The sequence below is a fragment of the Cynocephalus volans genome, chromosome X, assembly GCF_027409185.1.
Source record: "Cynocephalus volans isolate mCynVol1 chromosome X, mCynVol1.pri, whole genome shotgun sequence".
Taxonomy (NCBI): Eukaryota; Metazoa; Chordata; class Mammalia; order Dermoptera; family Cynocephalidae; genus Cynocephalus; species Cynocephalus volans.
This window is the reverse complement of record NC_084478.1, coordinates 19,256,205-19,273,265: the sequence shown is the minus strand read 5'-3', so window position 1 is coordinate 19,273,265 and position 17,061 is coordinate 19,256,205. Positions and strand designations below refer to the sequence as shown.

Here is a 17,061-nt window from a genome sequence, read left to right as displayed (position 1 = left end):
CTGCAGCCGCGGGAGGTCCGGAGACAGGCGGCCATGGAACCCGCCGGTAAGTGCGCGTCTGGCCTCCGCTCTCCGGCACGATCTGCCATTTCTGGCTGTGGCTGTGCTGTCCCCGTGGGAGCGTGGCGAGATGGGGGGTGAAGCCGATCGGCCCGAGGACCGAGTCGGGTCGGAAAGTCTTCGGAGCGGAGTGGGGCTGACGGTGCATTGAGGGCGGCCGCGCTTGAGCTGGTTCCTCAGCCGAGGCGGGTGGGGCGAGGAACTGGGGACTCCGGGACCCCCGGCCTCAGACCCCCGCCCACTGTCCAGTCGCCTTCCACCTCCCTTCGGGCCTGGCCAGACCCTGCCTGTCCCCGGCGGGGTCGATGACTGAGCGGGGGCGTCCCCTCCTTGGCCAACCAGCTCTCCGGGAGTGAAGCGCGGGGCAGTGCCCAGGGATTCGGTGGAAGTCCCGTCCTCTTGATCCCCAACCCCCGTCAGGGCTCTTAAGGCTACTCAAGAGCCTCTACTGCTAGTGACTGCCCTGGGCTTGTTGGCCGTGGTCGAGAATTTGACAGTCATCTCGCGTTTGCCACTTAAGTGGCTGGCTGGGTGGAGACTTTGAACAGATCGCTCAACTTGTCCGTAAAGTGAGAGAGGTATTCACTAGATCGCCAAGCCTCTCTTCAGCTTTAAATTCTAAGATTCTATGATTGTGCTGTATATTTAGCTTTTACGGTGTAAAGATGTTAGGAGCGGTATCCTGGTGGAAGTAGGCAGACTCCCCAGAACATTGCAGCTTAATGACAAAATTTTAAGTGACTTCATTTGGTTCATTACTCACTGTTTTCGTGATCACTCATCTTTTAAAACTGAATAGAACTGGAAGTTCGGGTTTAGGTGACAAACCGCAGTAAGAAAATGTTAGTTAAGCCACTTCAAAATACAAGCTTGAGGAATCTTAATATTTGATCATATTGAATCTCAATTAGTAAATTCAGTTCAACAAGCACTTCTGGAGTATATTTTAAATGTGGATGAATTTGTTGGAGAGGATAGTTAAGACTTTGCACACACAGTTAATTTGCATTTTCGGAGTTTGTAGGTGAAAGCTGAAACTCAGAGCTTTGGGTGGCTTCCTGTTGTACAGGATAGTTGAGTTTCTGTAGCATTGGAAATCTCATTTGTGAAGTTGAGGAAGATTTTCACTAGATCTCTGAGACTTTCTTTAGCTTTGAAAGTCTAAGAATCTATAATAGTACTGAATATTAAGTGGGCATTTCACGTTGATATGGCTGTAGGGGACCCCCTGAGATAAACTTAACCCACTTTAGATTATGTCCCCAGATCCAGCCCATCTGTAGTTTAGCCTTTATCTTCAGACTCCACACTGGGGGAGGAACACTCCTGAAGGAAAGGCTTACATAACTGAAAGAAAGGTCAAAAAAGTGACTGGAGCAGTTTGACAATCACCGTCTTTGAATAAGAAAGGAAAAAATGTGAATTGTTCCGCAGCCTGCGCTCCAGGTGACACTTGAAAAAGGTACTCTGAAAAAGAGCGTTCTAGCTCCAGGTATATATATATATATTTTAAAAGATGACCGGTAAGGGGATCTTAACCCTTGACTTGGTGTTGTCAGTACCACGCTCTCCCAAGTGAGCTAACCGGCCATCCCTATATAGGGATCCGAACCCGTGGCCCTGATGCTATCGGCACCACACTCTCCCAAGTGAGCCACGGGCTGGCCCTTCCAGGTATATTTTACTGTAAACCACAAATCTAATATTAGGAGAAATTTATGAGGTTAATTGAATCAGTGGCTAAGATCTGGAGCAGGGGTCAGCAAACTTTCTGTAAAGGGCCAGATGATAAATATTTTAGATTCTGTGTGTCATATGTCCTTTGACACAGCTATTCTGCTCTTGTAGCCGTTCACATAAATGAATGGGCAAGTCTGTGTTCCTGCAAAGCTTTATTTACAAATATGGGCAGTGGGTATAACTAGGTTTGAATCCTGGCCTGTTTTAATTACTGTATAATAAACCACCCAAAACTTAGTGGTGTCAAATAGCTATTTGGTTATTTTTCATGATTCTGCAATCTGCTAGGCTGAGCTGGTTGGTTCTTCTGCTGGTCATTGCAGTGGTCATTAGTGAGGCTGCATTTAGCTGACAAGTTGGCTGGGCCTCTGGCTCTTTCCATGTGGTCTCAAAGCTCTTCCCTCTCCACATTTTTTTCCCCCACATCCCTCTAGCACAGTAGCTGGGCTTCCTACATGGTGGCTTATGGTATCCAAGAGTGCATGAGTAGAAGCCACAGGGCGTTTTCAGGCTGAGGCCAAAAATTTGCACATCACTTCCACTATGTCCTATGGATTAAACCAGGTCCACACACAAAGGGAGGGAACTACAGAAGGGTGTAAGTACTGGGAGGCAGGACCACCAGTGAAGCAGACTGCCTCAAGTGATTGTGGACAAATTCCTTAACCTCTTTAAGCTTTAGATTTTTCATTCATAAGATGGAGTTAATACCTCATAGAGTTTTGGTGAGGCTGCAGTAAGATAGAGAAAACTCTTAGCATGTAGTGCCTGATGTATAGTGGCCATTTAATAAGTAGAAGCTGGTAAATTGATAAAAGTAGAAGAGAAGAATATATGTATAAATAAATATGGATATGTGTGTGTATATGTATTTAATTATTGGAAAGAACTGGTTTGTTAGCATGGCAAATCATTATATACTGTGGTGTAACAAACTTATTTAAAATTATGTGTAGCAGTATTTTTAGAGCAAAAGTAAGACACTGCAGAGTCTAGTGTTGTTGTATGGCACATAGTAAATGCTTAACAAGTAAATGTCAAATGAGTAAATTCATTATATACTTTGTTTTTATTTCTAGGGTAAAAAATAACAAATTTACATTGACATTGAAACAGTATTTATACTGGATTTGGAATATGGAATGTGTTTTGTCTCTGAGCTGAGCTCCTGTTTTACTTTCTTTTTTAGGTAATAGAGGACACATCTTAACTGGGTTGCTCTAAGAACTGATGTCTAAACCATCTCAGCATGGCCTGTAGAGGAGGAGGTGGGCATGGCCAGCCTCCCTCAGCTACACTCTTCCGGGTTAGCCCTGGAAATCTTTCCACACGTAGAACCCTTACCCATAATATATGCATGGTGTCTGACTTTTTCTACCCAAATATGGGAGGCGTGGAAAGTCACATTTACCAACTCTCTCAGTGCCTGATTGAAAGAGGGCACAAGGTCATAATTGTCACCCATGCTTATGGAAATCGAAAAGGCATCCGTTACCTCACTAATGGCCTCAAAGTCTATTACTTGCCTCTGAAAGTCATGTACAACCAATCGACAGCCACGACCCTCTTTCACAGTCTGCCATTGCTCAGGTACATATTTGTTCGGGAGAGAGTCACAATAATCCATTCACATAGTTCTTTTTCTGCCATGGCCCATGATGCTCTCTTCCACGCCAAGACAATGGGGCTTCAGACAGTCTTCACGGACCATTCCCTTTTTGGATTTGCTGATGTCAGCTCGGTGCTTACAAACAAGCTTCTAACTGTGTCTCTTTGTGACACAAACCACATCATTTGTGTCTCTTATACTAGTAAGGAAAATACTGTACTAAGAGCAGCACTGAATCCTGAAATAGTGTCCGTCATTCCTAATGCTGTAGATCCTACTGACTTCACTCCAGACCCATTTAGAAGGCATGATAGTGTAATAACTATTGTTGTTGTCAGCAGACTTGTTTACAGAAAAGGTAATGGAATGATGGCTATAATTGCATTGCAGACTTTTTTTTTTCCTTACAGAAAGCTGTTGAATACTTGTATGTAATGATTGTTTGGCTTTTCACTTTGTTTTATGGTTTTATAATTTCTTCTGTATTCAATATAGCAAAGAAAGTTCTAATATTGCTTTATTCATCCAAGAAGAGAAATTTTTAGAATGGTGGTGAATGCTGCCCCCCGACCTTTGATGCTTTAATGGTTACTAAAAAATAAGAATAATAACCTGCTGCTGTTTAATTGATCAGGCCTTTTTAAAAATTGAAACAGCCCTGCATTTGTGGTAAGAAGTAAAGGGCAGAGCCCACCACGTGGCCTTTACTTTCTGACTGCAAAAGTAATGCCTTTTTTTTTGCAGATATTTTGAAAACTAAGAAAAGCACAAAAATGAAAACTAAAGTCAGCTGTAACTATATAATGCAGAGATTATCCTAATGAATATTTTGATTTATAGCTTTCCTCTCTTTTTTATGCGTACATATACTCAAAATCGATGGGCTTGTTCTGTACATTACTGTTTTGTAGCTTGCTTGTTTCATTTAATCATATATAAGACATGAATAACATATTGGCAGGTAAGTGATGAAGAAAAGGGTGTTAGACGACCCAGGCTCAGATCCTGGCTCTACCCCATTGTGTGATCGAGGACAAATTACTTAACGTCTGTAAGTCTCAGTTTTTTCATTTGTGTAATTTAGGCAACAATGGAAAACTTATGTGGGTTCAGTGATAGTTTCTATAAAGTACTTAGCCCAGTTTGTACTCAATAAGTGTTATTAAAGAGGATTTTTTTTAGTGCCTTCACAGCACTTAACGGATACCATGATAGAGCTTGTAGAGGCTTGTTTTCTAAAAGTCTAAAATAGTCTGGTTATTAAAAACATAGTCTTCTGGATGCTATTTAAAAACCTGTCTAGTAGTCGAAAATGTCACTTAAAGTAGGGAATCATTTTTAAAAAGTACACACTCCCTTAAATATTTGAATTTAACCGAAATATTATGAGCACACACTGAATTGCCAATAGTTTGATGTAGAGCTCTGGGATTCGAGTACTGGTCCACTGATTTCAGCTGCATCATTTTGCAGTCACCTTCACAAAAGCATAATCTATCTTTGCCACTTTGGGTTTCTTTTAAGTGGGGTGAGAACCTAAAGGCATATAAGCAATATGCTTCTGGATTTTTAATTTGTTTTTAATTTTGTACGTGGCTTAGGACAGCCCTAATGTGACAAGAACTTTTTTCTGTGACTTTCCTTTATTGGGTTTTTCAAACCGTTCAGCTTAGTTTTCATAGAAACTCATTTTGTCAGGTTATGTAATACTTAATACAGTGACAAGTCCAACTGACATCAAACAGATTTGTGAATAGACGTAGCTGATTCTTGGTAAGCACGCAGCTCAGCGGTATACCAGCGTACTAGGGAGTGACCTCAAATCTAGATGTGTGCCTTGGTCGGCATAGTTTACATTTGGAGTGGAGAGCCTTGGTTGCCCCAGCAGTGCATTTGAGTGGAGGTTGGTAACAAAACTACTGAACTGCATTTTCTGGGGTGAAGGCTATGATGTGCTTTCATTCTTTAGTCAAGAAGATGTGAATGGACCAGCATTCTGTATTCTAAATCCCTCTTGAGGCTTTGGTAACGTGTTTGTTATAACTTAGAAAATGTGTCTAATTTATTTCTTAATTAGATAGATAGCATACCTTTGTGAGATAGCTAGCTAAGAAAGAGTAGGATATGTGTCTGATCAAGGATCAGCAAAATTAACTACTCACACAAAGATTAAACTTTTTGCCTTTACTTCACTACTGTGGTATCTTAACCAGCTGAGGTAACCACCAAAGGAGTGAGCATATGGCCTTTCCTGTTCCTAGTTCAGTAACTCAACAAATATTTATCGAACCCTCTCTGTATGCCAGATACCCTGCAAAAAGTAACATTCTAAGAAGGACCGGCCACATTTGTGGCCCAAAAGTGAGTTGTATTAATGGTCCATTCCTTAATGTCAAATTAATTTTCTCAGGAGGTGTTCATTGGACCAGATATCAAAGGCCAACTGGAATATATTAAGAAAGAGATAGGATAAACCAAAGTTCTCACTGCCCACATTTTCTGGCTGACTCCTTTCTGACCCCCCTTCTCAAGCCTGTTTTGCTTTTAGTCAGGGATTCCCAGTGCTCTGTGCCTGTGCAGGCATGACATGACAACTTAGATTTGTGTTCTGCAGTTGGTAAAGCCTGTGCATGGTACAGTACCACACTTGACCCTCCCAACAACTGTAGGGTACATATTATCTGCATGTAACAGACAAAGAAACTCAGTCTCAGAGAGGGTAAGTAACTTGCCCAGGTTACACAGTAAGTAACAGATGACAAACATGAGTCCTGCTCTTCTTGAGTTAAGGTCTCCTGTTCCCCCACCTCCAGCCTGGCCACTATTTTCCTAGGTATAGATCAGAAAATTCTTTAAAATATTGTTAGACCAAGCTTTAAAAGCAGTTTGACTCAGGGATTTTCCTTGCCCATTTTGTGTGAAAATCTGTTTGTGTGTTGCATTGTGTTAGACTCTTCTTAGAGGCGCCAAAATAAATTGAAAGTCTTTGTATGTTTCATGTGTTTGATTCTTCCTAGAGGCACCAGAATAATTTTTTTTTATAGTGGGGGAAAAAACCCTTTATTCTTGGAATGATACTATAGATCATTGATAATAGTAATCAGTTCCATTTCTTATAAGATGATTGTCAGGACTAAATGACAAAATGCATTTAAAGTACATTGCCTGATGTAATGCATTTAAAGTAAATGTTAATTATCAGCAATTATGATTATTGCTCTGTTTTTTGTTTGTTTATTTAAAGAATGGGCTTTAACCTTGTACGTGTTAGAAAGGAGGGAAAAGGGGAGAAAGGGGGGAAAGAAAGAAAATAAGAGGAAGGAATTATATGAGGCTAAATGGTAAAAGTCACTTAATTTCTGGTTTGTCTAGAAATCCAATTAATGGATTTGGTAATAGACTTGAAACAAAGGTAGCTAAGATTTTAATGAGAAGCCCTCATAATTCAGAAAAGCTGCATGTGAATTTGTTTTTGATATATGCAATCATATCTTGAAAATACCAGTAGAGTTTATTTTACTTAATGAATCCTACTTTGCATTATTTAATAGAAATGCCACATGTATCATTTCTCTCATGTCTATTTTATAATTGATCGGCCTATTCTGGGGAAGATTGATGTAAGAAATGCAATTCTTACGTGTGTGTGTGCATGCATTTTTTAAGTTAATAAACAGCTCTAAGTGGATTCTTTTACTTTTGAATGTGTATGATTTGTAATAGTTAATGAATTAAATTCCTAAATAGTGTCAACTTTGTCCTTTTGCATAACCACTAACTTTTTCAGACTGGTAGGGCATGATTTATTTTATTGCTCTATATTACCTGAGGTTATATTTACATATTATGAGAAAATCTTTTTTTTTTTTTTAAAAAGGAACCAAGATGCATCCTTTTGTTCTATGGAGTGTAATGTCTGACAGTTGAGGTTCTGTCGCCTTCATTTACTACCACTCTGGGGAAGAGGGCTATAACTGATTTGGACGGACTATTCTTTTAAATTTTCCTAATACAATAGTGTGCACTGTAAAGTTTTCTGTACGAACTGCATTTTGAACAACATGGAAGCAGCAGTTAAACTTTGTTGCTTAGCCCTTTTTTATGGCAGGAAGTAGAATCATACTTGTAGAATTTTATAGCTGAAAGAAGTCTTGGACTTTAGGTATAGAGATAGATCTCTTCATTTTATAGATCAGGAAACTTCCCACCAATCAAAAGTCTCACTTGGAAAAAGGCAAGCTTGGACAAAACCTAGATCTCCGGTCAGTTGTCCTGCTCTGGAGAAAGCTAACTCAAACCTTAGTCACCTTAAATACCTTTTTTAGAAGTAGTATGAAAACACAAGTGAGTGACTTAAACACTAGTATGTTGAAATGAAAGAGAGTAGTCCATATTTTGGGTGTGTGGAAGATAACAATGCATGTCAAGGTCTATATCTCCCAGAATTGCAACTCTTGGGGGACCACTGGCAGTTTGTGAACGATTGCACCCTCCCAGGAAAGGTTTAAGAGAATTAGTTCATTTACTTTAAGGAGGTCATAGCTAATACTTTCCAAAGTTGAGTGGATTCTCAGTAGTTCGGATGAATTTCTTTTAAAAAGTTTAAATATTAATATCTCCAACATTCAACTTTATTTTATATTTTCAGGGACCGATTTGCTTAGTGGTATAATACCTGAACTATGTCAGAAATATCCAGATTTAAATTTTATAATTGGAGGAGAGGGACCAAAGAGAATCATTTTGGAAGAAGTACGGGAAAGATACCAGCTACAGGACAGGTATTGATGGATTCCATATTGTCTTGGGTGAGAACATATCAATTACCTATATTCAGTTTTGATCATATGTCTGCCTTAGGTGTGCTGCTTCTCCTACATGTAATTGATATAAAAATGTAATGCAAGGCCTGTTTTTAAAAAAATTGATATAAAATGAGAAAATCTAGTTAAAGAATTCACCCTTTTATTTTTTTCCATTAGCCCAATATTAGTTGACTTGGTGGGGACAGCTGATGGAGGCACCATGGAAGGCACAAAAAAAACCCCCACTTTAATTGGAAATGTTTGCAGATTTCCAAGTCATACTGTGTTGTGATTTAAATAGCATGGTTCAAATTGTGTAAATTGCTGTGCATATACAGATTCAGACAGGTCTCTTCTTTAGTAACTTAGATAACACGTGAGGGGTGGATGTATGAAGCATCAATTTTAAGAAGGCCATTTTTCTGATTAGAAGTGACACTAACATTTAAGCATCAAAGTGTATTAATGTTTTCATTACATGCTAACTAGTTTTGGAAAAGATGAAATTTTACATGTTACAAAAGTTAGAAATATGTTAGCTGTATGAGTTTTAATCTGCAGATGTGGCTTATAAATTAAATTTGTTTTGTAACATGATTTTTCACTCCTTTCTTTCTTCCCTTCTCATTTAAAAAATCAGGGTGCGTCTTTTGGGAGCTTTGGAACACAAGGATGTTAGAAATGTCTTAGTTCAAGGACATATTTTTCTTAATACTTCCCTTACCGAAGCATTCTGCATGGCAATTGTGGAAGCAGCCAGCTGTGGTTTACAGGTAAAAAGCTTTGAGGGCTTTTTTTCCCTCATTGTTGGTGTTTCTATATTTGTAGTTTTAAAAATAATGAGACACAGTCTGTAATAATTTTTTAACTTGGTTTTATTTTCCTAAGGTACGATTATGGTGGATCGTGTGTTCTTTTTTTCTTTTTAAGGTTGTAAGTACCAGAGTTGGTGGAATTCCTGAGGTGCTTCCAGAAAATCTTATTATTTTATGTGAGCCTTCGGTGAAATCTTTGTGTGAAGGGTTGGAAAAAGCTATTTTCCAACTGAAGTCAGGGGCATTGCCAGCTCCAGAAAATATCCATAACATAGTAAAGACTTTCTACACCTGGAGGAATGTTGCGGAGAGAACTGAAAAAGTATGTCACATGCTGAGAAAGATTGTACCTGAACTCTTACTTGATGTTTCACGTACACATTTGCTTTCTTTTTCACACAAGTTTGCCATTTTTGTTCCATTGATTAAGTTTATGAAATCTCTTCCAAGTGAAAGGAGAAGAACTATTCATTACTTTTGGTACACATACTGGGCTAAGTTTCTGTCAAATCATTGCATTTGACGTCTGCAAATAGCAGTAATACAGTCATGCCCCCTCATTAATAAAGAAGTTACAAAATGTCCTGGAAGTCACAGCAATTAGAGGCAAAACTAGTATTAAAATCTGCTCTTAGACATCTTGAAGCTGTTTATCATTCTAAAGCATATAGGTCTATTAGCAAATATCTAGTTTTGCTGATTACAGCAACTTTATAACTTGTGAATGTTTAATTTAGGCTACTTTCTAACCTCTTGTGGCACTTTTGCTAACAACTGTGATTTTCTGCAGGAAAAGGATTTTTGCATCTTTGAACTGATTGAGAACATAATAAGTTAGAATTCAAAATGTACATGGCAAAAGTTGGAAGAGTGATCTCAGATAATAAGCAGCAATAGAGAATTTCCAAAAGGACAGATACAGGAATTTGATTAACACTCTTAGGTAGGAGAGTACAGTTGTGGGAAATGCTTCCTGCTTTCAAATTAGAGACTTCATTTATTCTACTCAGTTTCGTCCTTTACATCCTTCTCATGACTTCCTCTGCCTCATGCCTCTTATTACCATGTTACAAGCTGAATGGAAACAACTCGGCTTCTTAGTATGTAGAAACTGTGAACCGGGAAGACAGCCAGGTGGAGCATGGAGAAGGTAGCGGTTTAGACTAGTGCTCTGTCCTATCAATGTATTCAGTGGAGCAACGCGTTTCTAGCCTGGAGTAGATAGCAAGATGGATCTGAGGAGAGAATAGCTCTTTACTGTAAGTAAACTCTTTACTGTTTATTTGGTTTAAATTGTTGTAAGTTCCAGTACATAAGATGAACCCATATTTGAATATGTTAAAAAAAAAAAAACAACTCTTATCTCTAAAAATTGTGTACATTTTCCACTGAAATATGAAATATTTGAAACAGTCAAACATTTTTGACTTAAGTAGCTCAGAGATACTCTGACCTTCCAGAAGTCTTGCGGTATCTCGACCCATATGAAATAGCTACCTTTTCCTTTGGAAGTTGGAGTCTAGCACTGATTAGCTGTTGGAAGTGCGTGTCGGAGTCACCTGGGTGGCTTTTTCAGACTCTGTATACTCCATCTTCATGTTCCCCTGCTTCCCCAACCACTCCTTAGGTTCTGATGCGACCCTTTAGGAGCAGAGATGGAATTTGGGATATGGTTGGCAGGGATATTTGGTTAAACAGGTTTTTTGGCGACACCACCCTGATTGAGAACCACAGCTCTGTAAGTTGTGGCTTGTCCTTGATTGACATAAAACCTCAGAAGTCTCAGCTATTGTAGGTATTAAATTCAAGGGGAAAGAACTGTGGTAACAGTTTGTCAGTGTACGTCAAAGGAGCTAATTAGGATTTCGTTTTCTTTTAGTTATTCTTTTAGTTATACTTGAAGTAGTACTAAAACATCTATTTTTGTTTTTGTTTTTGTTTTTTTTCTATTTTATACTCTGGTGATTTATAATATACATTTAGAAAAAATGAAATCTTTGTTCTATAATGGATTGTTATCCTTAATATTCTTTTCATAGTAGTACATTGTTATTTTATCACTTAAGATCATAAATTAACTGACCTGAAATAAAGCTGGACAGACAGGTTAGTTTGTAGTTGTTCTTTTAACTCTAGGACACTTTGATCATTTTCAACTACTTCCTCTTAGTTTAACTGTGCTATTTAGAAAATTGATCATGAAATTAAATTGGAGTGCATGCCATAAACATACTTTTTCAATTACAGTTCGCCAGTCTCAGCATAATTCTCAACATAATTCTGATTAAAATGTTTGTATTCAAAATGTCCTCAGGGTGAAAGAACTAGATGAAAACATCCTGTACCTTACAAAGACCACTGACCTGTAGAACTTGCACTGTATGTTATAACTTTCGGGAGTTCAAAAGGAAATAGATGGTTTACAGGTCTGATATGTGAAACTGAGCCACAAGTACTATTCAAATGCAATTTAAAAACATGATTGCTGGCCCATTTGATGTGTTCTAAATAAGCATGTTTAAAGACGTTTGTTTTTTAATATTTTAGAGTTTAGTGCTTAGCAGCGTTTTAAAAAGCAAGCCACTTACTACCAATTTTCAGCAGTAAACTTTATTTCATTTGCCAATGTTTGACCTATACCATCTATTAAAGTTTCTCCCATCTTCTCTTTTATTTGAAACCCGTGAAATGTTTCTGTCTATTCTCACCATCCGTGCTCAGCACATGGACAGCCTGATGAGGCTGTTGAAATAGGAGTCACTGTGTACCCACAAGCACACTAGATTGTAGCTCATTGATTGTGTTCGATGTCGGCCAGATGCCAGTCCTGCTTCAGCACTGCTGAAGTCACTGCTGAGTTAAATATCATCCCTACAGTGGTGACCTGAAAAGCTGTTCAGACTTTGCAGGACTTTGGAATTCTAGTGGCCAACTAAAATAGTTGGTGATCCCCTAGGGGAAAGGAACTGTGGCTTAGTCTTTGTGTCACACAGTATCTAGCCAAGTGTTTTGCCCAGAATAAATGCCTGTGTTGAATCAAATGACAATAATTATTGTGATTAAGTTCATTAAGAACATCATTACTATAACATCAGCAAAATGTGAGCGACATGCATGTGTTTATAAAGCGTTCCTGCTCAGTGTGGGTTGTCGCTCATCGTGGAGTGTGTGCTGGGTTGGAGTGATAATCCTTGGCCTTTTCTCCCGCCAGGTGTATGACCGGGTGGCTGGGGAAGCTGTGTTGCCGATGGACAAACGGCTAGACAGGCTCATCTCTCACTGCGGCCCAGTAACAGGCTACATTTTTGCTTTATTGGCTGTGTTCGACTTTCTCTTCCTTATTTTCCTGAGATGGATGACTCCAGATTCTCTCATTGATGTTGCAGTAGATGCCACTGGGCCAAGAGGTGCCTGGACTCATCAATGCCCTCATAGGATCAAAAGGCGTGAGAAGAATAAGATGTTTAAAGCCAGATAGAAGAAGCCTGGATTGTGGAGTTTTAAATATTTGTAACACTTATATTAAGACTATTGAATATAAACTTGCTTCTTTTTTTTTTTAAAGTTAATTTAGAAAGTTATGCTACCTCTATATCATTCAATGTTTTATTTTGAGGAAAGATAAAAACTTATGCAATTCCTGAGTGTAGAAACTCCTTGCACTTATTTAAAATTTAGGAGAGAACATTTAAGCCACTCAGGTATGAAATTTTTCAGACTTCTGAAATCCCTCTAGCAGAGATGTTTTAACATTATATTTTGAGAGCTTTGGGTGCTGAAGGGCCAAACATTTTCTGGGCATTTTTTGGCCAGTTTTTAATGTTATATCATTAATTAGACATTCACCAGATGTTTACAAGTTTTCTTTAGGGAAGTACAACAACTATATGAGCTATTTTAAGTCATGTTCATGTACATTTATTAGTGATTTATGTCACGTTATATGTCCACTAAGTGTTACATATAATCAGCAGGTTACTTGAGTAAAGTGGTTAATTAGTTACCAGCATGTTTTGAGCACCTTCTGTGTGTAAAACGCTAGCTAGATACTTCCTGCCATTAAGGACCAGGGGTGCATTCGCTCTTTATTTATCATTCAAATGGCTTATTTCATTGTAGTCACAGTTGACATGAAATGGTAAAATAGCCAACATGCCAAAAATGCTCATGCTATTAATTGCCAGGAAGAAATTGTCGGCATACTCCAAGTACTTCTCAGATCCTGTAGTGTGCATTCTCCTAGGTAGAACCTTTATCTTCAATTGTGTTTATGAAATACTTTTTGCTTTTTAAGTATTAGGGACCGATATCACTGTTGATGATAATGCAGAGAAACCCTCCACATTTTTCAGTATGTAATTTAGTCCTCTGTAAATGCCTTCATGTTTTCTGAGCAGAATGTATGAGGTGTGCCATCTCAAAACCAGCTGCTACCCTGTCCTTTTGATAGAAGTCACTACCCTTCACTGTGGCCTAGCTGGTGTCTGATAAGTATTGTCAGTGTACAAAAGGCTTTACTCCAGAATGTTTTATTTATAGCAAACCGAGTCTGAAAATTTTAGGAACACAGCCGCTTTGTTGGATGGATGCTGATAACTGTAATCGTTGCCCAGAGCCATGGGTTTTTAACCCCAAATTATCCACATGGTGTGTATTATTAATTCCTTGAACTCTTTAGAGTAAGTTTTTGTAAGAAAAGGACTGTGAAATCAAATCAGTGAGACACTTGTGAGTGCACTAGATAGATTCTGTCAGTATTGTGATTCTGTACAGGATTTTTTTTTAATGACCACATTCAAGACTTCTTATTTTGTAAAATATCTTAACATGCCTATTAACCAATTGCACTGATATCAGAGAAATATATTTGTGTGTGTTTGTACTAAAATACAAAAAATTATGAGCGCAATTTTTAAAATCTAGAAGTTAGGGGTTCTTGTGTTGGAGAAAAATGTAGTGATCCAAACCATTCAGTCTTATTGGGATTTTTATGCATAGAAACTGACATGGAAATATGAAACAAACAGTGCCAATATTCACGGTAAAGTGAAAAACTAACATTTGGTTTTATTTATTCTACTCAGCAGTTTTTAAAGGCACTACTATTTTTTCTTATATTTTTGCTTCTTAATTTTTTTAAAATTGTCATTTAATTCTTAAATCGTCATTTATTTAAGATGGAAATAGGATTTAAAGTTAGTTGCCTTTGCATGTAAAATACGTAATTTTTAAAATTATTTTCCTTTTTTTTTTTAACAAATTTTTTTGTCTTATGTAAATCTCAATTTTCAGTCTTCCTGGATACCCTAATGTAACTGTCAGTGTTGCGCTGGTCAGTATGTGGAAACATGTTGTTCTGCCCTGCTACTTAAATTTATTTGAAAGTGAACTTACAGTGATGAGGAATTTATGAAAAATATATTGAATTTCTTTTGTTGTTACAAGAAGTTGCACATGTAAAATCAATTTGCTAAAACATGCTACATGTCCAAAAATAAAGACCAGAATGACATTTTGAGAGTTTTCTGAGTTTGTCTTGTTTTATGAACCGAATGTTTGCTAGTGGAACAGGGTCCCACCGCCCCCGACACTTTCTTTTTCAGTGCAATTTGATGTATTGCTTGGTCTGTTAGTAAGACAGGAAATGTCCTTCAGATGATGAATTACTCTGTCATCTTATTTCTAGAATATATGCTCTCTTTTACTCATGGAATAGCAAGTTCAGTTGTACCTTTGTTTCCTGATCCAAGCAAGCACTAGAGTCATCACGTAAGACAAATGAATGTACAAACTATTGTATGTGTAAACATACAAAATATCTTGCCAGGTATTTTAAGAGAAATTTGAGTTTTGACTTCACTTACAGAAGCTTCTCCCCCACCCCCTTTTGTTGAAAGCAGTGGAAAGCAGTCACCTACATTTATATGTTCTGATTTATCTTACACCAGAACTTACTTTTGGCCAAATCAGGGTACCATAGGTCTGTGTTTACTTTTGTGAATTATTTTTAGAGACCTCTTTATCCATCTCGGTATTCCCAGAAGAATGTGGCTAGATGTTAAATTGTATCATTCTGTGGTTGTATTTTTTATATGAAATTATGGAAATTAAACTACTATACAGAATTTGATTTGTATTCTGCAGTACATTGTGGAGTTGATTTTACTTTATAGTTTTCTATGGCTCAGTGGTTCTCAACTGAGGGGTGAGGGTGAGGGTGATTTTGTCCCCCAGGGCACATCTGGCAATGTCTCGAGACATTTCTGGTTGTTAGAACTGGACGGGGGTGGGGCATTGGCATCAAGTGGGCAGAGGTCAAGGTTGCTGCTAAGTGTTCTGTAGTGCTCTGGACAGCCGTGCACAACAGAATTATCTGGCCCAAAATGTCAGTAGTGCTAAGGCTGGTAAACCCTGGTGCTGTTGATTATTTTACCTGTAAAAGATATCATGAATTGACTGTCCTTATATATCCATAATTTTTTATGCCCATTTCAAATGTAATGCTTTTCTGGTATGTAAAACATACAAAGGACAGCCATGTTTTAAATGAAATGACCAAAACAAGATTGAATAATGTTACAATATACATCACTGATCTGACATGATCACCTACTTGGAGTACAATTGAAGAAAAAGATATATAAGGAGAGCTAAAATACTTCACGTGTTTTCATACATTGGCGTTCTACCAGGTAATCTAAGCTCAGCAAAGTAACCCTTATATGTTAATGTCTGTTCCTTGAGTGTGAAAAAAACTCAAGATCTTTAAAGTGCTGTAATACACTGAAATGGATGAGCTGTATATCGTGGCTCAAAGTTGTGCTCTCAGCCGACAGCCTTTTAAATAATATAGTGAAATAGTTCTTAAAGAGATAGTCATTCTAATTTACCTGAGTGATAGGAGAAACCCGTATTTTTGCATAAAGCATTTTTAAATAAGATTGATTTAGCCTGCTGTTATAATTTTATTTTGGCTTGTCTCTTCAATAAGGTTTTACACATTTAGAAAATTGAATACAGACAAGAATGAAGAGACCTAGGGTGGTGAGGAAAATTAAAAATAAATGAATTTCACTTGTGTTGGCCAACTGAGAATATTGTCCTACTAGGGAAGGTATTGATTCATGGAATCTTTGGGTACTTCACCCCAAACCTAGGGCATCTCTTTCGTCCAACTCATTATGACTCTTCCATGAGCAAGGGTAGCCCACATTTTCCGAAAGGTGGTACTGCCTTTACTCATGCTTGAAATGGAAGCGAATGATCAGGAAGGAACTTTGCTGTGGGACCTTGTCATGGATGAAACTACCATCGTGAGCAGTCTAAGGCTTCCAGTCTGACACTTTAACTTGGAGAGGCATCCAAGATGGGCCTTTTATGAAATACTGCCTTGGGCCGAGCCCGTGGCGCACTCGATAGCGTGCTGCGCTAGCAGCGCGGCGACGCTCCCACCGCGGGTTCGGATCCTATATAGGAATGGCCGGTGCACTCACTGGCTGAGTGCCGGTCACGAAAAAGACAAAAAAAAAAAAAAAAAAAAATGAAATACTGCCTTAAGAGTAAATGGTCTTTTTTAAAATTTATTTATTTTAATTGACACATTACACATACTTATGGGGTACAATCTGATGTTTTGATAAATATGTTGTATAATGATCAAATCAGGGTAGTTAATGTATCTGTCACCTCATGCATTTGTCATTTCTTTGTGGTGAAAACATTCAAAAGCTTCTCTTCTAGCTGTTATGTAATATACAGAATTTAACCACAGTCACCCTATTGTGCAATAGAACACCAGAACTTATTCCTCCCATTTAATTGTATATGGTCTTTTTTAACTGGTCATATTTTAGATTTGGGCTTAATCCTCCAGAGACCTTGAAATGAAGAGAAAATGAAATGTTCCTGGGAATAGTATTTCCCACCAAGAACAAAAGGTGTACACTATTTGCACTTCTTTGTATGAACACCAAATAACTTGCTTTGTTCCGATGGGGTCTGAGAAGTTTCTTTTACCTTTCCAACCCTGCCT

The 17,061-nt window shown here is 38.1% G+C and overlaps 1 protein-coding gene across 1 annotated transcript; it reads left to right on the top strand.

Annotated features, from left to right (window-relative positions):
* Window positions 1-33: 33 nt before the first annotated feature.
* On the top strand, window positions 34-12,519 carry PIGA (phosphatidylinositol glycan anchor biosynthesis class A). The gene is made up of 6 exons (XM_063084404.1): window positions 34-46; window positions 2,990-3,767; window positions 8,058-8,190; window positions 8,855-8,987; window positions 9,145-9,351; window positions 12,241-12,519. Exons 2-6 carry the CDS (start codon window positions 3,050-3,052, stop codon window positions 12,505-12,507), a joined length of 1,458 nt encoding a protein of 485 aa, XP_062940474.1. The 5' UTR covers window positions 34-46; window positions 2,990-3,049; the 3' UTR covers window positions 12,508-12,519.
* Window positions 12,520-17,061: the final 4,542 nt, after the last annotated feature.